Here is a 23,778-nt window from a genome sequence, read left to right as displayed (position 1 = left end):
ATCCTTTGCTAGTTAGTGAGTTATTAACCCAGGTGTAGATCATTTGTTGTCAGCAATAGGGGAGTGATTGCTTCCTACAAGAGCCCAAAACATGTACATTTCTAGACATATTTAAAAAATGAGTCAGGTAAAGAGCTTTTTATTGTCTTAAAGGGGCAGTGTAGTATTTTGAGACAGGCTTGAATAAGCTACGTAGCCAATAGGAAGAGAGTAGCATGATTTGTCTGAATAATAATGCATTGTATTTTATAAAGTGTTTTTTTTGCATCAAACACAACAACATTTTCAGTCACATCCTTGTCTGAAGGACAAGTGGATAAATAGGTTAATGTCAAGCCCTGCATGTTTTTTTATGTCTTAAGGAATGTAGGCCAACATTGAACACCACACATTGGCTGCTACTGTAGGATGAATGATAGAACAGCTATTTCCATGTTAAAATGTTATGGGATGCATTTTTCTCCATTGTTTTTGATGGTAGGTCACTTTGGTAGGCCTACATTATGATTAAATAGCCACAGCAGTCTACTTGGCCACTATTAAAACTGTAACTTAAAGCGGGTACAGCCTCAGGGTTCACAGTAAACGCGCGCTGGAAGTTGCACAGAATTTTCACAATGTTCAAGTTTTTGCACTCAGCAGTAGGGCTGGGCGATATGGCAAATAAATTATCACAATATCTATATATTTTTTCATTCGATAACGATAATTATCACGATATTAATCAAATAATGTTTAAAATGTGCATATCTGCTTCAAACTCAAGAATGCCTGAACAAACCGTGGTTAGAGTGTTGGGCCAGTAACCGAAAGGTTGCTGGATCGAATCCCCGAGCTGACAAGGTAAAAATCTGTCGTTCTACCCCTGAACAAGGCAGTTAACCCACTGTTCCCCGATAGGCTGTCATTGTAAATAAGAAGTTGTTCTTAACTGACTTGTCTAGTTAAATAAAGGTACAAAAATATATATTATGTGAGCTACACATAAAATTATACTTTAAGGAAAATTGTTCCATGTTTGCGGCCAGGGGTCAATTAAATTGATAAGCCTCTTGAAACCTTATTTTTCGACTGTGCTAATTGGTATAATGTCCTTAGCAATGCAATGCATTAATAGCATTTGTGATGACTTTGTCTTTTCGATGTTTGCTTATAGGGCATAAACGCTGTCAGTGTTGACTGCTTCGGGCAAACATCCCTAGATGGTGGTCTGCTTGAAACATGTAGGTTTTACAGACTGGGTCAGGGAGAGGTTGAAAATATCAGTGAAACCAATTGCCAGCTGGTCAGCGCATGCTCTAAGTACGTGTCCTGGTAATCCGTCTGGCCCCGCTGCCTTGTGAATGTTAGTTAACCTGTTTAAAGGTCTTACTCACATCGGCTACAGAGAGTGAGATCACACAATCGTCTGGAACAGCTGGAGCACTCATGCATGGTTCAGTGTTGCTTGCCTCGAAGAGAGCATAGAAGGAATTTAGCTCATCTGGTAGGCTCGCTTCATTGGGCGGCTCGTGGCTGTGTTTCCCTTTGTAATCCATGATAGTTTGCAAGCCCTGCCACATCCGACGAGCACTACAGCTGGTGTAGTAGGATTAGATCTTAGTTCTGTATTGACATTTTGACTGTTGGATGGCACTTCGGAGGTCGTAGCGGGATTTCTTATAAATGCCCGGATTAGTGTCCCGCTCCTTGAAAGTGGCAGCTGTAGCATTTAGCTCAGTGCGGATGTCACCTGAAAATACATGGCTTCTGATTGGGATATATACGTACGGTCACTGTGGGGGCGACGTCGTCGATGCACTTATTAATGAAGCTGGTGACTGATGTGATAAACTCCTCAATGTTACCGGAACATATTCCAGTCTGTTATAGTGATACAGTCCTGTAGCTTAGCATCTGGTTCATCGGACCACTTCTGTATTGAGAGCATCACTGGTACTTCCTGTTTGAGTTTTTCCTTGTAAGAAGGAATCAGATAGAGTTATGATCAGATTTGCCAAATGGAGGAGGGCAAGGGAGAGCTTTGTATGCGTTTCTATGTGTGGAGTAAAAGTGATCTAGAGTTTTTTCACCTCTAGTTGCACAGGTGACATGCTGGTAAAAATGAGGTAAGACAGATTTCAGTTTACCTGCATTAAAATCACTGGCCACTAGGGGCTCCACCTCTGGTATCAGAATACAGAGGTTTGGTCTGTTTAAAGAGGATGAGGACATCAGGGCTTTGCTGCACTGCATCTTTACCAGGTCCAGAGGTAAACTGTACATTCACTGCTCTTCCTCTTCTAAGTGGCTTTCCATATCATGGTCTGACTGGAAAAACGGCTGCATATAGTAGCTGCGGAGGCCACTGAGATAACAGAAAATGGCAACATTACAACTGAAAATGTCAGCAATTCCAATTCCATCAATGTGAGTGAGTCATACCAAATAAATGTCTCAAATCAAAGCACTTCACATAAAAATGACTGATGTGACATCTCTGATAAAAAATGACAGAAAAAGCCCCAAGGTCTGACAATCAAAAAATACAAAAAACATTTATGCATGTGTGCTTCTATTTTCAAAGCCCAAAATACATATGAAAGCTGTAAATGCCATCAAATAGAAAAAAATAAACATGTTATGATTGTGTCCTTGATAAGTTGATCCCTTTAGAATGTAAGGTATTTCATATCTCAACACTGTTCACTCAGGCCTTAAGTAACTGCCTAAATCAGCTGTGCCAATCTGGGTGCCTGAGGCCCTGGCGGTTGTAAAAAGTGGGGAATTCGGACTGTGTGTGTGTGTGTGTGTGTGTGTGTGTGTGTGTGTGTGTGTGTGTGTTTCCACACCCTGTCTGTTGGCAACCTGTTCTTCAAACTCCGGCTCATGTGATTGTGAGGCGGCGTCATCATGCAGTCATTGAGGAACAAAGAGCAATGATATTGTCTCATCCACAACACAAACATATGACTCAAATTCCAAAGTATGACAAAAATTACTCCCAAAAACATGAATTACAGCTGAGAGGAGATTTTGTCTTTGGAAGCAAACCATCACATAAGGCAATGGGAATGTGAAACTAAGGAATCTCCTAGCCTGGTCCCAGATCCGTTTGTGCCGTCTTTAGTGCCTTTCCAACTCCTATGGTCATTGTCACGCCAAACAATGACCATAAGATTTATCAAGAAAACATATATCGGACCAGGCTTGGATTCCCGCTATCCACAGAAAAGCACATGGGTAAAACCCATGTAGATCCTGGTCCCAGGACATCAACCAATTAGATCAGATACAAACACAGCCGGTCACTCATCTGCACCCAAACATCAAATCCCGGGTATTATCATGGGCACTGGCAATCCCCAGGACATGATGGAAATATAGGACAGGGAAGGAATGAAATATTCATAGATCCAAGCATTGCTCTCTCAAGCACATCTCTCTTCCCGTCTCCTGCCAAACCAGGCAAAATAGGACCGAGCACAGCAAGACAACCACCGGTAATAAATCAGGGCTAGTGATATGTGGACTTGGAACTGACTCGCAAAATAGAAGCCCAAGCATAAAAATAGACTTCAAACCGAACTTGCCAGAAAAAGAGCACTGAGTAAACAGGGTGGGAACTCTCTCTTGGTTCTCTTGCAAAATGGAAATGAGGCAAACAACAGTCTAGGAAACAGCATCGTGTCCCGAACCGTGAAATCAGAGAGTGGAAAGGGAAAAGGGCTGCTCCGAAAAAGAGTAAAGAGGAACTCGGGAGGCCGCAAGAGAATAGGTCTGCATCTCATTTGAATGGGACAGGGAACTAATGAATTACCTCACCGTCACCCCCCTCGCTCCTCTCTCGGCCCCCACACTTTCACCCCGGATGGGGTGATGTAAGGGGCTATGGTGGGGCCCCAGACAAATTGGAAGAGCCGTGTAAACAACAACAACCAATTCTGCGCCAGAAGGCTCTCACTGTGTGTACGTGTGTGTGTGTGTTAAAAGTTCCAACTATCGGGCTTGCCAGCCTGCGAAATGAGTGTATTTGCACTTTGTTTTCAAGTTCCTAGAGTTCAAGCGATGACGGGTGTGAGAGAGAAATAGATAACAAATAAATCGCTAATTCACGTGTACACAGTTTCATTCTGCATTAGCACAATAATCACAACATTGCAGGTTACTTTTTAACTCCACAAAATATAATTGCTTGCTTGTGCCTGGCATTTGCTAAATGCTTTCCTCCCAAGCTCTGTCATCCTTTTCGAAGCCATCGTGGTGATGAAATGCCCAGAAGACGCACACACACACACACACACACACACACACACACACACACACACACACACCAGTATTTGATTGGTTGAGATACCCAGCAGTAATAGGGAGTGATAGGACCTTCACACTCAAGCCACCCTCAACTGGATATCTGGCCGGTGCAGCTTGGCTGTCATCCATTCATAACTGAGCATTCTATCCAGCAGTCAGCCGTGGCAACCTGCTCCAGCCCAGATGAATCCTCCACTGGTCTATGAGAGGTGGCCTCATGGCACCAAATACACCCCTGTCACAATGCGTTTACACAGAGGCAGGACGGGGCATTAGCAAGGAGGAGTAAATGTTTAGTAGCTGTAAAGGGTGTGGATTTAAGTTTCGATGTGTACAAACCCTCTACAAACAAACTCAACTGATTGAAGTCCCCTTAATTGAACAGTCAATATTTCATGGAGCGTTTGAAAACGGACCTCAAGATGTTACCAGACCAGCAGGGATTTCACTGACAACACTGTTCTAGGAGTGAGTAGTGACTGGCTGGGTAACATACAAAATGGACGTATCAAAAACAATACGAAAAATAAATGAAAAGGGAAAGAAAATGAAAAAAAAACCAGTAACAAAAGAGCAATGCAATAGTGAAATGACCGTAACATCACATTCCAAGCCCAACACAGCCCCATTAGAGACTTAACTGGTAGATAGAGGGGGTTTACATCAGATAATCAGATCCAGTTTAAACAGTCATGCTTACAATAGAGACTTCAATCGCATGACCTTGTTGTTGGCCAGACACTCATTACAAAACCCAGCTGTGCCTGGATAGCTGGTTAGTCATTGAACATCTCTGCTATCTGCTATTCCTCTTCTCTCTGTACATCCCCAACGAGTGACACAGCCAAAATTCCTATGCTCTCCCAGAGGGTTAGCTTTCTAACTCAGCAGTGATTTGGAGCCAGCAGACGGAGAGATGAACAAAAGAGCTGGTTCAAACTGTTTCTCTGTGGAAAACCGGGCTACAATGCTAAATTCCACAAGCGTGCATATACTGTAGCTAGATCGTACATTGATGAAAACCAGGCACCATATTGGTGTCATTTCGTATTATTATGACTTTGTTGACCGATGCTGGAGATAGGGATGTCTGGGACTATGTGTGTTCCTGCGTGAGGTACTGTAGGTGGGAGGGTGACGGAGGTTGTTTCGTTCAAACATAGTCCTTTTCAGGGCCATTACTTCAGGCAAACAACATCAGGTTCCAGCAGTAATCATGTCAACAGTCTCAACACCAAACATACAATAAAGGAGAGTCCAAAAGTCCTTGTTCGTTGCTGTATAGTGTTAGTGTTTTTAAGGTCCCACCCAACTGTTCAGAGATTCTCTGCATAATGGCAAGAGCTTGAATTATAGCTTCCACAAGAACACAACAGACCATAAGAGTAATGTGTAATCTCTCAAGGCCTAGACTCTTAGAAAAAAAAGGTTCCAAAAGGGTTATTTGGCTGTCCCCATAGGAGAACCCTTTTTGGTTCCAGGTAGAAACCATTTTATGTTCCATGAAGAACCCTCTGTGGAAAGGGTTCTACATGGAACTCAAAAGGGTTCTACCTGGAGCCAAAAGGATTCTACATGGAACCAAAAAGGGTGCATCAATATGTCCTGCAAAAATGTGAGGTTTAGTGCCAAAAGGAGCCCTTGTTCAATATTCTCCAATGGGAGAAATGTTTTTCCTGTAGTTCCGCACTTTAAGTGCTGTCAATATATATCACCCAACATACCAGTTACAGCCCATCAGAACTGCTAACAGGAGCACAGGGTCTGTCTGCCTGCCTATCGGCTCTTTCACAACAGATGAGATCCTTACACTGCCTGATACACCAGAGCGTTCTTTGCGCTTAACTCAGCGGTGAGTTAAAAAACACCATGGACTCGGTTATGGCTATCATAAACGTTATGCAATCAACATCTAGCCCGCAACATCGCTTGTTGCGTAAGTCTGCTGAGCATCATGATCTACTTTTACGTAATGATGTTCGGTGGCTAAGCAAGGGTAATAATGCTCTCAAGAGAGCAGCCCGTGTCAGCTGAGGGAGGAGATAGTTGCTTTTCCCAGCGAAAGCCGCCACAAGAAGGCCAACACCTGTCTAGCGAAAACGCTTGACGAGGAGTTCGTGTCAGATGTTTTTTTGGTGACATCTTCAATCAATTGAATGCACTTCATTTGAGACTACAGGGGAGGGATAAAACAGTCATTGACATGATTGACTTACATTTTTTATTTTCTCCTTTGATTTGAGCCCCACCCCCCCAAAAAAAATATGCTACATTTCCCTACACTGCGCAACTACATTCAGTCATCATCAGTACAGATCACTCCTGTCACGTCTGAGATTTTAGGAGAAACTGAAAGATAACTTTGCAATGAGATTTGACAAGTTTAAGTCCCCACAGAGGTTGTGCTGTTTGTTATAGGGACCCGTTCTGTACTGATACGGGGGGAGAGAGACTTCTCCGCAAAAGCTAGTCAACTGAGACATGCCATGCATAAAAGGTTTCTATATGTGGGGGGAAAAACAACTAGACAAAGAAAATAACGAAATAATAAAGAAATAGAAAATAGAACAGAATATGATGCTGGTGAACTGAGATATGCCATTCATAAAAGGCTTCCTATGTGTAAACAAAAACGAAAGATGAAGCTATGTATGTAAAACGGACAGGAAAGTAGAAATGATTTAATGTGATGCAGGTCAACTGCGTTATAAGTACAAATGTGTTCCATTATTTAAACAATTTGATGCACTGAACAAGGCTAATCTTAAAGCACTTCAAATGAACTTGTAGCAACAAATGAATTTGAATAAAAGTGTTTTATAAGATTAGAATTGTGCTAGTGCATCGTTTTTTATACCAATCTTAGGAAGAGTAATCTCATGTAGAAAATAACTTTTTCAAATCTGGCCCCTGTAAGAATATGGTTGAATAGCCCTGGTGTACAGTCCCCATCATCCACAACATGGGAGGCTAGTGAACCTGTGGGTCAATAGTACAACAGGACACTTGGTGGACAGTCAGAGGTTAAGTTCAAAGTGCTTTATAAACCAACAAACGACTACCACAACATTTGGTTCAAGATATTTCTGACAAGATGGCCACCACCACCAAATGATCTTTCTGATCGGTGCAGGGGGGAGAACACATTGAGGTGGCCTATAAGAACAGTACCAATTCCTTTAGCTGAACAGGGTCTAATATTAGCTGATGGGTCTGGTGACTGGGACTTTAAGAAGACCAAGAGAGCACAGAGCAGCCTGTCTGGGATATTTTGAGAGGAGAGGAAATGGCAGGATAGGAAGCAGCTATGGAGTTCAGAGCTAGTTTCTTACCATAGCCCTTCGCATTCAGCAACGACCTAGTCAGGGAAGTGGGGTACAGCTGTTTGGTGATATAATTAGGCCACGGCACCACGCCAAGTTACTGAGTGACAGAGATAGAGAAAGAGAGAGAGAATGAGGGGGTGGGAAGTGAGAATTAAGAAGAGGAAGGTTGGTAAATAGCTGATGTGTGCGTTTCAGGGCCCCTCGTGTTTTGAGAGTGAGGGGTCAGGCGGTCAGCTATTAGAGAGCATGTGGCTCTGGTATTCGGTCACTTCCTCTCTGTGTCCTTTTGGTTTGAAATTCTTGTGTAGCACCCTGTCGAGGCCTTACTACAGTGTTTGTCCAATGTTTTGGATGACACATTCATGAATGCATGAGCTCTTCAGACGATCGACATGTACAAACCTGGATGTATACAGCAATTACCCTTTCTTTATAGGGAACCACTCTGCCATAAATTAGCTGTTTGAATGAGATTGTATGTTACATTTAACTCAGCCACTCAATTTACTTCAAAGCACTTCGTTGTCATCTGCTATTAGCCTTTCATCACTATACCTGGAGCTTTGGAGTTACAGGTCCAATGATAAGTCTGGAACCATCTGAAACATCAATGGTCTCCTATTTCAGAAGGCTAGTATTATGTGGGGATGACCAAAGGGATTGAAGAGGCTACCGCAACTGCCAGGCCCTGTTAAAAGCGTGACTAATAACATATTTAACGGGGCTGTGAATGCGCATGAATACGCATACAACTTAACTCCTTAAGAGACCAAATTAACATCATAAGCCATGGGCGACAAAAAAACGATCACATTCATTTTAAAAGCAATGGTCTTGCTCCCGAATTAACATAAACAATGACTGGTTGTCGTTCTGGCAGCAGAATTCAGAGCAGAAAAAGGTTGAAAGGTAACTATTTCCCCCATTTTCAGTCTACACATTTATGTTTTTGTTTACCTTTGAGCGTGTCTGAGGCGGAACTCCACAAAAGTGTTATCAGCTAAATTTAACGACGCTTAGTCGTTACCTTAAGTGTGGTCAAAAGTTCACAACAATAAACAGAAACTGCGTCTGATTAAATTCAGTCAAAAACACTTAAATATCCACACACAGCCTGATAAAATATTATGGAACATTACGAGTTTGCACAGTTTGAGTGCCGGTTTCCAGTGAGGTGGGCTGGAGGGCTACCTCCACTCCCCTGTGAGAAGTCAGTGTCTGAGGTAAGTGTGAGTGGTGTGATTTACACCAGCTGGGTGCTGTAGAGGGGACCATAGCTGACATGATGCTATCTCTATGTGTGGGGATTCGGAAGTTTGGCCCTGGTGAAGATATCTTTCCACTGAGCTCTCCTTCATCTCTTCTCCCCCATCTCGTTGGTTCTTATATACCTCTTCTCCACCCTCATCGAAACTCTTCCTCTGAGGGAGAAACACCACGCTGAAAACATACACATAGGCACACACACACACACATGCCCGCTAGCGCGCACGCACACACACAAACAGGGAGGCCCCTGCACCGGAAGAAAGAGAGAAATGCCACCCAAACATTGTTAGCATTCGAAGAACATTAGACTCTCTAGCGACACAGACTTGCCTGTTGTTTAAAGACCTGACTCCAAACACTACGAATCTGGCATGACTTCTGTCACTCTGTGGCCGCTCCCTCTCTTTTCTTCTTTCTCTCCCGTCCTCATTCAAAACCCACCTTGTCTGTGCATTTTGCTGAGCATGGCCTTTTTGAACATGTGGGAGAGGAGGGCTACTTCCTAACCCTATCCTTCTAAATCATCCTCCCTCCTGCATCAACAACATACCAGCATTACTAGGGCCCAGAGTTTTCCCTGCTTAGGTTGAGTGGTCTGGAAAACTCCTGTTCCTATACTACAAACTTAGAAGGGTAACCCTTTCCATTAGCATTCGAACAACGAGCCATACCTCTTAAATAGGAGAGCAAAGTAAAGCCTTCTCCTTATTCTGCTGATTTTATTTCCAAATTCTATAGGGGATTTAGGATTTGCCTAATCCTTTTAACCATGCAAATACTTTTTAATTCTTCCCAAAAAGTAAACCCGATTAATATGTTGGGAAACGGGGCATTTGATTGGCAACGTAATCTTGGGTAGAAGAACCATTCATATGGAATTAACTGGATTATACTGGATATAGAGCCTTCATCCTTCTGGTGGGTCTTCCTTCTGCACTGTAACCGGTAATAAATAAATGAGATGATAAAACAGAGGAGTGAAATGATAAATGAGATTATATAACGAACAAGACATTCTATTTGCTCGCCATCTCTCTCGTCCTCCCTCAAATCAAGAGATTGAAAATGGGCCCCCTTTTGAAATCTCACTCTGCGATAAAATTGAAATCTTCAGAGGATGAATTATTTCTGTGCTAGCCGGAAGCTCATCGACACACACAGCAGCAAAAACACGTCTTTTCTAGACCAGCTTTGATGTTGATGAAGCGAAAGAGCACTGACACAACTAGGCTATAGTAGGATGCACAGTCTACATCAAGGGGGGGTGGCAAAGTACGACCCGTGGACCCTAACCGGCCCGCCGGGCACTTCATTCCGGCCCGCTGGACATAAAAAAAATATATATATATATATATATATATAAACATTTAAAAATGCCTTAGGCCGCTGCGCCACTCGGGAGGCCCCATCAAATTCATTTAAACAAACAGAGCCTAAAAAATGCGTCCCTCCGTTGAATTTCAAAATCCTGATGTGGCCCTCGAGCCAAAAAGTTTGCCCGCCCCTGGTCTACATAGTCTCATCCACTCGCTGACTCATTCACAACTATGCAGGAATAATGTATGGTAACATCCATATGTCCAGTTGAAATGAAGTATTTTCTGAGGAAAGTTATGCGAAACAAGTTGATCCAACAATGACATTGTTAGAAGCTCAAGATGATCAGTAAGATGATCACATATTACCCAATATATCAAATCTGACAACTAAAATGTGTCTAGAATACCAATCTTAGGCTACATCTCTATACGACAGCAATGTTTACATTTGTGATCACCCTTACACATATATATTTTTTTTAATCAGGTGAAAAAAAAAAACATGTTTTTCAGAAATGTGTGAAGTTTCAAATTTATATTTTTGTGGATTTTATTTTACCCAACATGTATATTTTTCACATTTTCACCCCTTTCAGCTACATCTGGTCTCCAGTCCAGGGCTGACCAGAACCAACCCTGTTTAGCTTCAGAAGGAAACCAGCAGTGGGATGCAGGGTGTTATGTTGCTGAAAGGAATGTACCACAACTTGCAACTAGAAAAAAGGCAGGAAAAGCAAAGGCCAGGGTAACATAACCAAAGATAAGTCAAATTGCAGGAAAGAGGGAGGTGTTTAATTTAGTTGCTCATAAATTATTTTTTTAAACTGAAATACAAAATGTTGCATCCATTTACAATTAATTTGCTCTCGCATTTAAAAAGTATTTCCTTGCTATACTATACAGTGTTTGTTTACATTTACTTTGTTTACAAACATTGGAGTTTTCTTACATGTGAAACTGAAAATTGGATTTTCACTTTCTCATGTGGAATTGCAAGTTCACATGTGAAAAACAATCACTTGTAAAAATCTAACTTGCAGTTTCACGTGAAAAACTTTTACATAAAAAATATCACTTTTTTACATGTGAACCTGCAAATTTGCCAAATCCGCCAAATCTTAGAAGCCATTGGTCTCCAGTCCATGAACCTCAATTTCCATCTTTCTCACGTTCATTCTGAAAAAGCTGAGTGGAAAAAGCCTGGAAAGTAGGGATGCACGATATATCGGTGAACATATCGGAATCGGACGATATTAGCTAAAAATGCCAATATCGGAATCGGCCCGATGTCTAGTTTAACGCCGATGTGAAAAACTGATGTCAATGCTGACCTGCATACCTATGTAACGTAGGTACCTGACGCCACGTAAAATGTTGCACTACACGTGCAACACAGCATTCCTAACCTAGCCTATAATGTTTGCTGTGTGGATTGAGCAGTCAACAAGTCGAGCAGTCATTTGAAAGAGTACAAACATTTCAGCGAGATAACTCAATGGTGAAATCCATTAACGCCAAGATAATGGAATTCATTGCCCTTGACAACCAACCGTTCTCTGTCGTGGGTGATGTTGGCTTTCGCGACTGGTCGAGCACCGGTACACATTAACGTTACCAAGTGTGCTATTTTTCAGATGTTGCCCTACCGGAGTAACACAGTAATAGCGTCCCTGCTGTTAGCTTCACGACATATTATGGAACGTTGTTTGGGGCTTTGTGTGTCAAAAAAGATACACGTCAAATAACACTATTTGACGCGTTAAATAAGCTTTTAATTTGACACATCAAATAACACAGTTCTATTATAGAATGTTGTGTGTTCTGAATTTGCACGTGCAAGCCAAGCACCACTACTACTATCAGTAGCACTGTCAAAGCTGTACAAAAAAGACTGCAAACAAGCAAACACCGGCCACGAACGATGTGTTTACAATACCGCGTTGGTAATGAAGCATTTTTTGATCGACCGCAACTTCTGGGGTAGCTAGCTAGCTTTAGCTTGATACCTAGCTAGCACCAATACAACCAGCCTGAAAACAATGACCAGTAGAAACTGCAGTCATTTTCACTACTCTTGGCAATGATTTTGGAATCCTGGTGAGTAACTATTAGCTAGGTAGCCACTTGTTGTTTGCCTATTTAAATTGAACTTCAGTTCATGAAAATAAATAGCTAGCCAGCTACTTAACCCTGTAGCCCAAAGCTAACGTTATAAGCAGCCAGCTAGCTTCATCTGGCTAGTGAGGCTCGACCTGACCGGGCTATGCGTTGTGAAGCTAGCCACAGTAAGTATTAGGCACAATAGTGGAATTTGCGGTTTGCATTCAAAAGTACCTATTTGAAAGTGATGCAGAAGGTCACAATTGGTGAAATCATGCCATATTTAGACTAGATAATGTTAAACAAGGTTGGAATGTGAAGCAATGAAATGGGGTATCAGTCTACACGGTGACACCCACAGAACACAACTGTGAAGAGTTTACGCAAACATTAGTGTTGTGTGTGGCTCAGTTGGTAGAGCATGGTGTTTGCAACGCCAGGGTTGTGTGTTCGATTCCCACGGGGGACCAGTACGCAGAAAAGAATGTATGAAATGTATGCATTCACTACTGTAAGTCGCTCTGGATAAGAGTGTCTGCTAAATGACTAAAATGTAAAATGTAGCTCTTATCATGGGACTGTGTGAAATCACCTCCCCAGTCAGCCTTGTATTGACATTCATATTGCACTGTACAGCTTTACCTAAGGATTGGGGATCAATGAAATGGGGTATCAGTCTACTCAATACCCAATATATTTTTTCCCAACGTCCTCCTCAGAGTTATCAGACTACCAAAACATCCACACAGTATTGTTTTTCCTCAGGAATAGTGTTCAGTACACATAGTTTGACAATAAATGTGGCTCAATTCAGTTGTTTCAGAGTCCCGCAATAAGAGCTACGACGCTAATGTTCTCTGGGTGTCACTGAGTAGACCGATACCCCATATCATTGATCCACAATCCATAGGTAAGGCTGTACAGTGAAATAAGTATGCCCCCAATGCAATTTTAAAGCATAGTACATCCAGTGTGATTTCAACAGATTTTGGTCAAATTAACAAATTATTGTCATTTGCTGATTTTATCTAACAACATTCCAACCTCGTTTAGCATTATCTTTTAAATTATGGCATTATTCTACTATTTGTATTCATTTGCAGCAGTCAATTACATACTTTTATTTTGAAGGCTAACCGCAAAGTCCACTATTGTGGCTAATCCTCATTGTGGCTGGCGTCACATAGATGGGTCCGACCACCATTAATCAAATAAGAACTGTCTTATAAATTAGGGTTATTTTAGATGATGACACCTAGCTATATAGTTAGCTAGCTAACTATAGCTACTGAAACAGATCATGTTGTTTTGCTGTGTTTTTGGGGAAGAACATTGTTGGCATCCATGATGAGCTAGCTAGCTTTTTTTATGACCAGCACTGTAGGTGCGCCAGACAACTTTACCAGCATCAGAGCATACATATCGATGAATCTTTGTGACATATGAAATACGAGTGATAGGGTAATCAATGTGTAATAACTATGTAAAAAAAACATGAACACATTAAACTATTATGTGACGTGCAGTCCTATTCAGGTCCTGATTGGTCAACAAGCTTATTTGACACTATAACTGTCACGTCCTGACCAGTAGAGGGTGTAGTTGGGTCAGGACGTGGCAGAAGGGAGTAAGTGTTTTATTGTTTCATTTAATTTTGGCCGTGTGACTTCCAATCAAGCACAGCTGTAGAGGGTTGTGGTTGATTGGGAGTCACACATAAGTTGCCTACGTTTCCGTTGTGTGGTGTGGGTAATTGTGCTTGTCACTGTTGTTGCACCTGACAGGACTGTGTTGGCTGTCAGTTTTGTTGTTTTGTTAATTGCATAGTGTTCGTAACATTAAAAATGACGAACCCTAACTCCGCCGCATTTTGGTCCACTTCTTCCGTAGACAGCCGTTACAGAATTACCCACCAAACCAGGACCAAGCGGCGGAAGAGGAAGGAGCAGCAGGACTACTGCGTTATGGACAAATGGACATGGGAACAGATCCTGGACGGAGAGGGACCATGGACTCAGGCTGGGGATTATCGCCTCCCGCAGTGGGAGATTGAAGCGGCGAGAGCGGAGAGGCGATACTACGAGGAGAGAGAGCGCAACGAGCGCGAGAGGCAGCCCCAATATTTTTTTGGGGGGCACACGGGACAGTCGGTGGAGCTGAGGTCGGAACCAGAGCCAGTCGGGATGACATTGGAGGTGAGCGAGGGCTATGAGACAGAGACTGTGACGGGGTTAATGGGAAAATTAGGAGAGAGAGAGATGAGAGAGCTGCTAGTGTGGTGCATAAAGTACGGCATTCGCCCTAATGAGCGTGTCGTGGGTATGATGTCACCTGAGGCAGCTCTCCATACTCGTCCTGAGGTGCGTGCTGGTTGTCTGGTAAAGACTGTGCCTGCGCCCAGAAACAGGCCTCCTCCATGTCTTCCCAGCCCTGCACATCCTGTACCTACGCCCAGAACCAAGCCTCCTGCATGTCTTCCTATCCTGGTCAAGCCCGTGCCTCCTCCACGGACCAGTCCTCCAGTGGGTCTCCCTATCCTGGTCAAACCCGTGTCTCCTCCACAGACCAGTCCTCCAGTGGGTCTCCCTATCCTGGTCAAGCCCGTGCCTCCTCCACGGACCAGTACTCCAGTGGGTCTCTCTATCCTGGTCAAGCCCGTGTCTCCTCCACGGACCAGTCCTCCAGTGGGTCTCCCCAGCCTGGTGAATCCTGAGTCGGAGCTGCCCGCCAGTCAACAGTCGTCGGAGCTGCCCGCCAGTCAACAGTCGTCAGAGCTGCCCGCCAGTCAACAGTCGTCAGAGCTGCCCGCCAGTCAACAGTCGTCAGAGCTGCCCGCCAGTCAACAGTCGCCAGAGAGGTCAGACTGCCCTGAACTGCCGGAGTGGCCAGACTGCCCTGAACTGCCGGAGTGGCCAGACTGCCCTGAACTGCCGGAGTGGCCAGACTGCCCTGAACTGCCGGAGTGGCCAGACTGCCCTGAACTGCCGGAGTGGCCGGACTGCCCTGTCCTGCCAGAGTGGCCGGACTGCCCTGTCCTGCCGGACTGGCCGGACTGCCCTGTTCTGCCGGAGTGGCCGGACTGCCCTGTTCTGCCGGAGTGGCCGGACTGCCCTGTTCTGCCGGAGTGGCCGGACTGCCCTGTTCTGCCAGAGTGGCCAGACTGCCCGGTTCTGCCAGAGGTGCCCGCCTGCCCTGATCTGCCAGGGTGCCCGGCCTGTCAGGATCAGCCCGAGTGGTCCTCCTGCCCTCCGGTCCAGCCCGAGTGGTCCTCCTGCCCTCCGGTCCAGCCCGAGTGGTCCTCCTGCCTTCCGGCCCAGCCCGAGTGCACCGGCCCAGCCCGAGTGGCCCGCATGCCTTCCGGCCCAGCCCGAGTGGCCCGCATGCCTTCCGGCCCAGCCCGAGTGGCCCGCATGCCTTCCGGCCCAGCCCGAGTGGCCCGCATGCCTTCCGGCCCAGCCCGAGTGGCCCGCATGCCTTCCGGCCCAGCCGATGGCCCGCATGCCTTCCGACCCAGCCCGAGTGGTCCGTCTGCCAGGGTCAGCCCGAGTGGCCCGTCTGCCCGGCGCAGCGATCGGGCGCCAACAGAGTGGGCGACGCCGAAGGTGGAGCGAGGTCCACGTCCTGCACCTGAGCCACCTCCAGGATAGGTGGGTTGGGGAGGGAGGGTGTAGCACAGTGCCGTCGGTGACGGCAGCCACCCTCCCTTCCCTCCCTTATTGTTTAGGTGTTCCTTTTTGTTGGGGATTTTTTTGTGTTTTCCTTTTTTTAGGTGCATCCCGGGGTCTGCACCTTGAGGGGGTACTGTCACGTCCTGACCAGTAGAGGGTGTAGTTGGGTCAGGACGTGGCAGAAGGGAGTAAGTGTTTTATTGTTTCATTTAATTTTGGCCGTGTGACTTCCAATCAAGCACAGCTGTAGAGGGTTGTGGTTGATTGGGAGTCACACATAAGTTGCCTACGTTTCCGTTGTGTGGTGTGGGTAATTGTGCTTGTCACTGTTGTTGCACCTGACAGGACTGTGTTGGCTGTCAGTTTTGTTGTTTTGTTAATTGCATAGTGTTCGTAACATTAAAAATGACGAACCCTAACTCCGCCGCATTTTGGTCCACTTCTTCCGTAGACAGCCGTTACAATAACACTATTTGGCGTGTATCTTTTTTGACACGCAAAGACCCAAACGCCGTTCCAGAGAAATCCTCGTTGAGAATGAAATGACTGAAAAAATGAACAACGAAACAGCACAGCACATAAATGAAAGAAATAGGTTTGATTATGTTTTACAGGTAATGGGGACATACGTAAATGTCACGGCCCCTCCTCTGCAGTGCAGGGGCGGTTCCTCCTGCAGGCAGAGGAGGGTCGTTAGTGATTTGAGCCACCTGGGCTCAGGGTATTTAAAATGCTTCACTAACCACTCTTCTCTCTCTCTCTGCTCCTCCAGGTATGAACCTGTTTTGTTTGTTCCTTTGTAGTTTTACGTAGTTTCCACTCAGTCATATTCACACACACAGATTCATGCATTCCTGCACTTTATATACACCCTACATTATGACATTTCCACACCTCATTATTTTTTCTTTGTTTAAAGTTAATACTTTGTGGTTTATAATAAATAACCTTTTTGATTGGCCTATACTTGTTGTTCGTGTCCCCTCATTTTTGCCACAGGCTATGAGCCGGCCTGTGACACAACCAAATAACTTTTTGGTCAGTGTGGTGTTTGTGTGTGTGTAACCTTTATTTAACTAGGCAAGTCAGTTAAGAACAAATTCTTATTTACAATGACAGTCTACCGGGGAACAGTGGGTTAACTGGCTTGTTCAGGGGCAGAACGACAGATTTTTACCTTGTCAGCTCGGGGACTCAATCCAGCAACCTTTCGCTTACTGGCCCAATGCTCTAACCACTAGGCTACCTGCCGCCCCAATGAATGCTTAAAAGGCCGCAAAAATGTTAAATATTGGTTATCGGTATCGTTTTTTTGTCAAGGAAAATATTGGATATCGATATCAGGCAAAAATGTCATATCGGTGCATCAGTACTAGAAAGTGTGTCAACGTGAGACTCGTAGCCCACCAATCTCTAACTAATTCACAAATATACTCAATAATGCAGCTTTGTCTCCAGAAAACTGGACACTGGCTTCACAATTCACATATTCTCCTAATTACGTAAGAGCAGCTCCTGCAGCTGAAGCTGTGCCTGCGTAGCTAGCTGAGTAATCCTGTTCACTGCAGGCCTGATAGCCTGGTACTTGGGCTCCCTGACGGGGTTACACAATACAAAAAATCCTGTCAGACGCTACGATTTGTTTCCCTGTCAGTCTGCTAAGACTCTTCATCCTCCAGGATGACGAGCGTGTTTGTACAAACTAGGGTTAGTAACAGTAGGCTACAACATGGAACTCAGTGAACAAGCTATAACGCTTTAGGCAGGAAGACACGATCGCTCAGCTAGGCTCAAATATCTCCACAACAATGCAAGTACAGTCACAGCAATATTTGCTATTGATTAATGAGGCAACTTACATGTATAGTGCCATTTGGAATAAACGCACAACAAACAGTATTGACCTTGAAGTTTATTGATCTGTTGGTTAGATCTATTGAGCATTACAGTGCATCAGCAAGTGCGTGACCCAATATTACACACGTTGTTAAGATTTAAAGTAGGCCTAAACTGTGATACTATGGCCGACCCTCAATCAGTTTATAGGCAGTTACCATTAGCTGTGCAGTTACACACTTGACATTTACAGTAAATATCAGAACATGCCAGTACGAATCACATCAGTATTCACGTGATCTGCCTCCAGAGTTCACACGTCAAGATGGCTTCCCTTCACTTTGCTCCTCACAGGTACCTGACAAGTTATTCAGAAGGCCTGAATTCTATATGATATATCCTGTACTGTCTGTGACGTCTACAGTAACCATTTCAGACAAGTGTTATTTTTATAGTCCTCTCTGATGGGTAGAGCATACTCCGTGTGTGTGTCTGTGTGTGTGTGTGTGTGTGTGTGTGTGTGTGTGTGTGTGTGTGTGTGTGTGTGTGTGTGTGTGTGTGTGTGTGTGTGTGTTGTGTACATGTGTGTACATGTGTGTACATGTGCTCGTGCGTACGCGTGCGTACACGTGAGTGCATTCGCGTGCATTTGTGTGTGTGTGTGTGTGTCATGGTTAGAGTGCACTAGCAATGGTGTAGCTAGCCTCGAAAAAGAAAGAAAGCTCTTGATTCCAGTCAGCCTGCCTCAGATTTGCAGGTTAACAACAGAGAACAGATTAGAGAGAAAGACCAAATGGTTGCCGACTCCAAGGGCATGGAACGAGTGGTGGACTGGCGGTGCAGAGAGAAGGAGAGCTCAGCGGGGCGAGTGCCTGAATGCAAATCTAGCCTGCGTCCCAAATATTCCCCATAGTACCCTAATTTTGACCAGAGCCCTATAGTGCACTACATAGGAAATAGGGTGCCATTTGGGACACAACCCTAAAGAAAATAAGGATTAGAACATTAAAATATTGATTGAGTGTTCTACTGAAGTTGGGGAAAATCCCTTCTATAAATGTTCTCACACGACAACAGAGTTCGGCTAGGGCTTGACAGCTCACCCTTCATGCTTGAGGAATGTGACGATGAAGACTGGCTAAGATCTTTAACAGGACCAGTCAGTCAGTGGGCATGAGTCGTCACTTTGTTACATTTTTAGCTCATGTAACATGTTCCTCGTGAATCATTCCAGACAGCTTCAGAAACAGCTTCTGCTCATTGTCAAGGGGCGGAGATCATAGAAGAAGAATTCTGTAGGCTACAATGCACATAATGAGGATGGCGCGTTTCCTGGACACGGCCTTCAGTGACATAGCCCGGTTCCAGATTGGTGTGTGCTGTAGCCAACTCCCATTGTCACTGTCATCCAATGACCATATGAGGTTGGCAAGACCACACAAGCAGATCTGACACCAGGCTATCAATGACATAGCTGCTAGATAGATACAGCAGAGTCTAGTCAAGGTTTCCACGGTCAACAGGGTGGAGCTCCATTCTTATGAATCTCAGCCAAAACAAGTAACAACCCACCCATCCAGCAGCCCACAGGAAGTAGGAAGGAAGCTCTTGGTTGGACACTGTTGTCCATGGTGTGTGTGTTTGTCCTACTAACAGAGCAGGGTAATAGATCAATGCAATCGTTCTAGCTCTTTGACAACCTCAGCTCTAACCAGTGAACACCACCTCACCTGCATTATGACACAACTACCTCCTCTCATGAATTGCCTGAGAATCTGGGTAATTCCATCTTCCTTCTGGGGAGGTTTCGTTTTGAGGATCTTAGCAATCCGCCCCCAGCTGCTTTATTCTTTACTGGGAGTGTTATTACTCACACAGAGATAATTGGCCGACAGGCTAATTGCACAAAATAGGGCCTGGTGATTATCAGGTATGGCTGATTCAGAGAGAAAGTGCATTGTCCTCTATTTCACAATAAACCTATATTCATGTATTCAAATGGAGCTGCTTATCTGGCTGTGTGAAATGGAACATTAAAATAGCCTCTGATGCTCTCTTAACTGGATGACATCAATGGCTGTGCTCTGGTCTTCAGTCTAAAAGTCCTTCACTCACTCATAATTATACTTCATAATAGTCCTTATGCATTATGATGACACATGAAAAGCCATAGAGGCGAGGAGGCATTTCCCGAAACAATACGACAATCCTCTGATCATCTCTCATCTGACAAATACAGGGTTATGTTGTGTGTGTGTGTGTGTGTGTGTGTGTGTGTGTGTGTGTGTGTGTGTGTGTGTGTGTGTGTGTGTGTGTGTGTCCCGAAGGGAATGCACAACTGCACTCATACTCCTGCCACATCCGTTTTGACCGGTCACTGTTAAACACTCTTATGCAAAAGTCCACTGACAGAATGATAGCATACTGCTTATAAAATCCAGTGGATAACTTTGTCCTTGAACACTAGCTCTCCAGGACAACAAAGTCACCGATTGTAATTTGCACATTTAAAATCATAGCACTTGAAGAGTAAATCAATCAATCTGGCCAGATGATTAAGTTGGCCCCTGCCTGCACTTTGGCTCTGGACTTCTGATTAAAGGGCATGTGATCTCAGTAGGCTAAATCACAGTACTCATGTGTATTAATTTACAGATCAGAAGGCACCTGGATTAAAGATACATGAACCATGAATCCCTGCATTAGAACTGGGCTAGTCAAGATCAAATGGCACAGAACAGAAGCCGTTCGTTATCCGGTTGATGGGTGCTCATATGATAAGCCGGTTGAGGGGAAAACGGAACGGATGCCAGACCGGTGACCTCATAATGTAAACATGGGGAGGGGGTTGGGGACAGCGATTACCTCATCAAGCGCGCTGTATTAATTATTAATCATTTAGTTTCGATCGAATGGACAGTGTTTGGGTAAGGCTGTTAGAGACACTAGTCATACATTTGTTGTGAAACCTGTTGAGGAAAATCCAATGATTTAAACCCAGCATATTCTCATGTGTTGTTGTTGTCATACGGATTAGAGAAGAATTAGTAGACTAGGCTGTATTGTGGAAATAGACTAGGCTGTATTATGGAGCCTTTTTGGACGGAAGTCAATCCGGACTAGCCTATGCTATTATGAATTGTTTGTGAATGTGGTGAATGTATAGCTCTGCTTCCTCTAGTTGCTTCCTTTTGACTAGGCTAATAATCAACATTTAGACAAATCCTCGACATGTGTTGTTACACGTTTATAGAGTGGAAATATCCCTTATTAGACTACTCCACACATAGCCTAACAATGATACAGATGAGAAGATATTAAGCTCGTTCGATCTCAAACAATGTCGCATTCACACGCACAGCGACCGCGCAAATGACCGGTATGAAGATCATTCGATTATTAAAAAAAAGTTTTGTCGGGAGATACGTGAGAAAGGCCACCAGAAAATCCTCGAATTCATTGACAGGTCGAACCACAAAACGTTTCAACGTGCGTGAAATTTACACGAGGTTCAATAAAATAATAGGTAACTTACATATTGCTTCAGGCAACGCATTTCCCACCAAATCGGTGTCGAGGTCTTTGCTTTGCATTTTATTCATTCAAATCATGCGCTTTTGGGCTCGTCCTCTCCCGACCGTATGTATACTCATTCCTCAGACAGAAGGGAAACTTGGTTGAGTCACTCTAGTTGCTCACCAGCGCGCGCAGTCGACCCCTATTTCCAAATGGAGAACGCTGGAAACGCACCGGGTAGGTAGAACAACAATGTGTTTGGTTGGAAACTATTTGGGCTGCAATACCATCAACGTTCCTAAATTGTCAGGATCAGAAAGATACAGAGGGGGAGGAGAGAGGGGAAATAAGTCAAACCCACACAACAGCTGACCGTATGTTCATTGTACGGACAGTCAGATGCTGGCCTCCGGATCGGACTGTTCCATAGTCAGTAGGGGTGTGAATATGTTATGGAGCACGTTTATTTTCAATATTTATACCGCATTATATAATTCACAACGAATAACATATATTTGTAGTATTATGTTGTAATGACTTATATTTGACTATGTACATGTTTAAACGTGTTTAATCAAATACTTCACATATGATACAAATGTATACCCCTTTCATTCCAAATGAAGCCAGCCGTCTATAAAAGAATACAACCTCTGGTCCATTCCAGTGTAAAGTAATTCAATGCTTTTCATGTGTTGAATGCCTGACCACTTGCTTCAACGATGCTTCAACGACCCAAACAACATTGAAAACAAATGTTTTCAAAGCCATTTTTTAGAAGTCACATATGGTAGCCTAATTATTAGTGCATCACTAGCCTACCAGGTGATGCACACTGACTAACAAAAAAACACACAAACTATCACATACACACACACACCTCATACTCACATGCACAGCCATCACTGCTGTCCCATGTCATATAGAGCGACATTGAACCACTGGTCACTTCTCGTTTTAACACTGAGTATTTATAAACTGTATTTGCGACATCACTCATTCTAATATTTATACTACTGTACTTTGTATTCAGCTACATTGTTTATACAGACCACATATGTATTAATGTAATGGATTATTGACATAGCTCACTCTAATATAGCCTAGGAGGAGTATTTCTGTCTGTATTAAAGCCCTTTAATGGGGAAATCTCATTCCGATTGGCTGGGTCTGTCTCCCCAGTGGGTGGGCCTGGCTCCCACATGGGTGGGCCCATGCCCAGTCATGTGAAATTCATATATTAGGGCCTAATGAATTTATTTCAATTGACTGATTTCCATCTATGAACTGTAACTCAGTAAAATCTTTGCAATTGTTGCATGTTGCATTTATATTTTTGTTCAGTATATTTTGGCACACTTATTGTCCTGCTATTGACCACGAAAAAAGTAAAACCTAAAGTATAATTCACTCTCCAGAAGTGTTTAAATATTATTATCTCTCTCCAGGGGCGCAACTTTGGTTTTAGAAGTGGGGAGGACATTCAATTTTTTATCCAGTCGGATAAACACTCCAAACAGACTACCCGACCGCTCAGAGGCATCCGCATCGGCCTAAAGCACACCATTGCCTCGTTGGCACACCATCACATTCCAATTATAAAACTGTGGGGGACAAAAATGCAATTTCAGAATGTGGGGGACATGCCCCCCTCCCCCCACCATCCTCGTCCCCAGTGAAAGTTGCGCCCCCGTCTCTGGCAGAAATTAAAATGAGACTGCTGTCTAAATTCAGTTGTTACTTTATGTTGGCATGGCCAAAAGTCAGGCCAAGGTTTTGCCCTATGATTAATGCCTTAGTCTTGGTCTGCACAATTTCAAAACAACATCAAGACACCAGAGTGACAACACTCTCTGTGACTACACGTTTGTAGAAGTTTGTGAAAGACCCCACAAGTTCAAGGCCATCATCAATGGAAACTGACCATATAAAATGCAACATTGTACCATGTGAGAATGATATTCTCTGAACACATGTGTTGTTCAAAACGCTCATGTGTGCATCTCAGGTAGGCCTAGACTGACCCTAGTCCCTAGGAATTATGATACCAACATGCACAACCTAAATCTCTTGACCTTTGACTCAGGAGTGGGATATACACTCACTTTAATTAGGATTCTCATCACAGTGTGTAAAAGATGCTGATTCCGTCGACCGTTCCAGTCTGATGGATTAGAAATTTGCTGGGGATTTGGACTGTGAGGGCACATGCAGTGAAAACAAGAGAAGAGGGTGCACAACGGCACAATTATTGGCACATGGTTTGGCATACCAAACACAATAATTGGCATGAAACATGCTTCTCCTTTATAGTAAAATAATGGAACATTTCAGCGAATGATATGATAAAGTTATCCTGCGTACATTGCTACGATATATAATGTTCTTTGTAGAGAGACAACTCTAGTCAGTGTTCTTGTGTGTGAATCAGATTTTTTTGTTGTTGCTGTG

At 43.9% G+C, this 23,778-nt stretch overlaps 1 protein-coding gene across 15 annotated transcripts in view; it reads right to left on the bottom strand.

The window, feature by feature from the left end:
• LOC106583045 (MAP7 domain-containing protein 1) overlaps nt 1–21,704 on the bottom strand; it is a 62,706-nt gene extending 41,002 nt beyond the window's left edge. For 12 of the 15 annotated variants that reach the window (XM_014166806.2, XM_014166850.2, XM_014166822.2 and 9 more), the window contains exon 1: nt 21,347–21,703. In XM_014166806.2, coding sequence (XP_014022281.2) covers nt 21,347–21,413 — 67 coding nt within the window. In that variant the 5' untranslated portion in view covers nt 21,414–21,703. Of the gene's footprint in view, nt 1–7,625; nt 7,717–21,346 lie in introns of all 15 variants that reach the window. The other 3 variants (XM_014166812.2, XM_045704268.1, XM_014166879.2) reach the window with 2 other exon arrangements.
• Nucleotides 21,705–23,778: the final 2,074 nt, after the last annotated feature.

This window comes from Salmo salar, chromosome ssa02 (genome assembly GCF_905237065.1).
Source record: "Salmo salar chromosome ssa02, Ssal_v3.1, whole genome shotgun sequence".
Taxonomy (NCBI): Eukaryota; Metazoa; Chordata; class Actinopteri; order Salmoniformes; family Salmonidae; genus Salmo; species Salmo salar.
The sequence above is the reverse complement of the archived record's forward strand: the minus strand, read 5'-3'. Positions and strand labels throughout refer to the sequence as shown.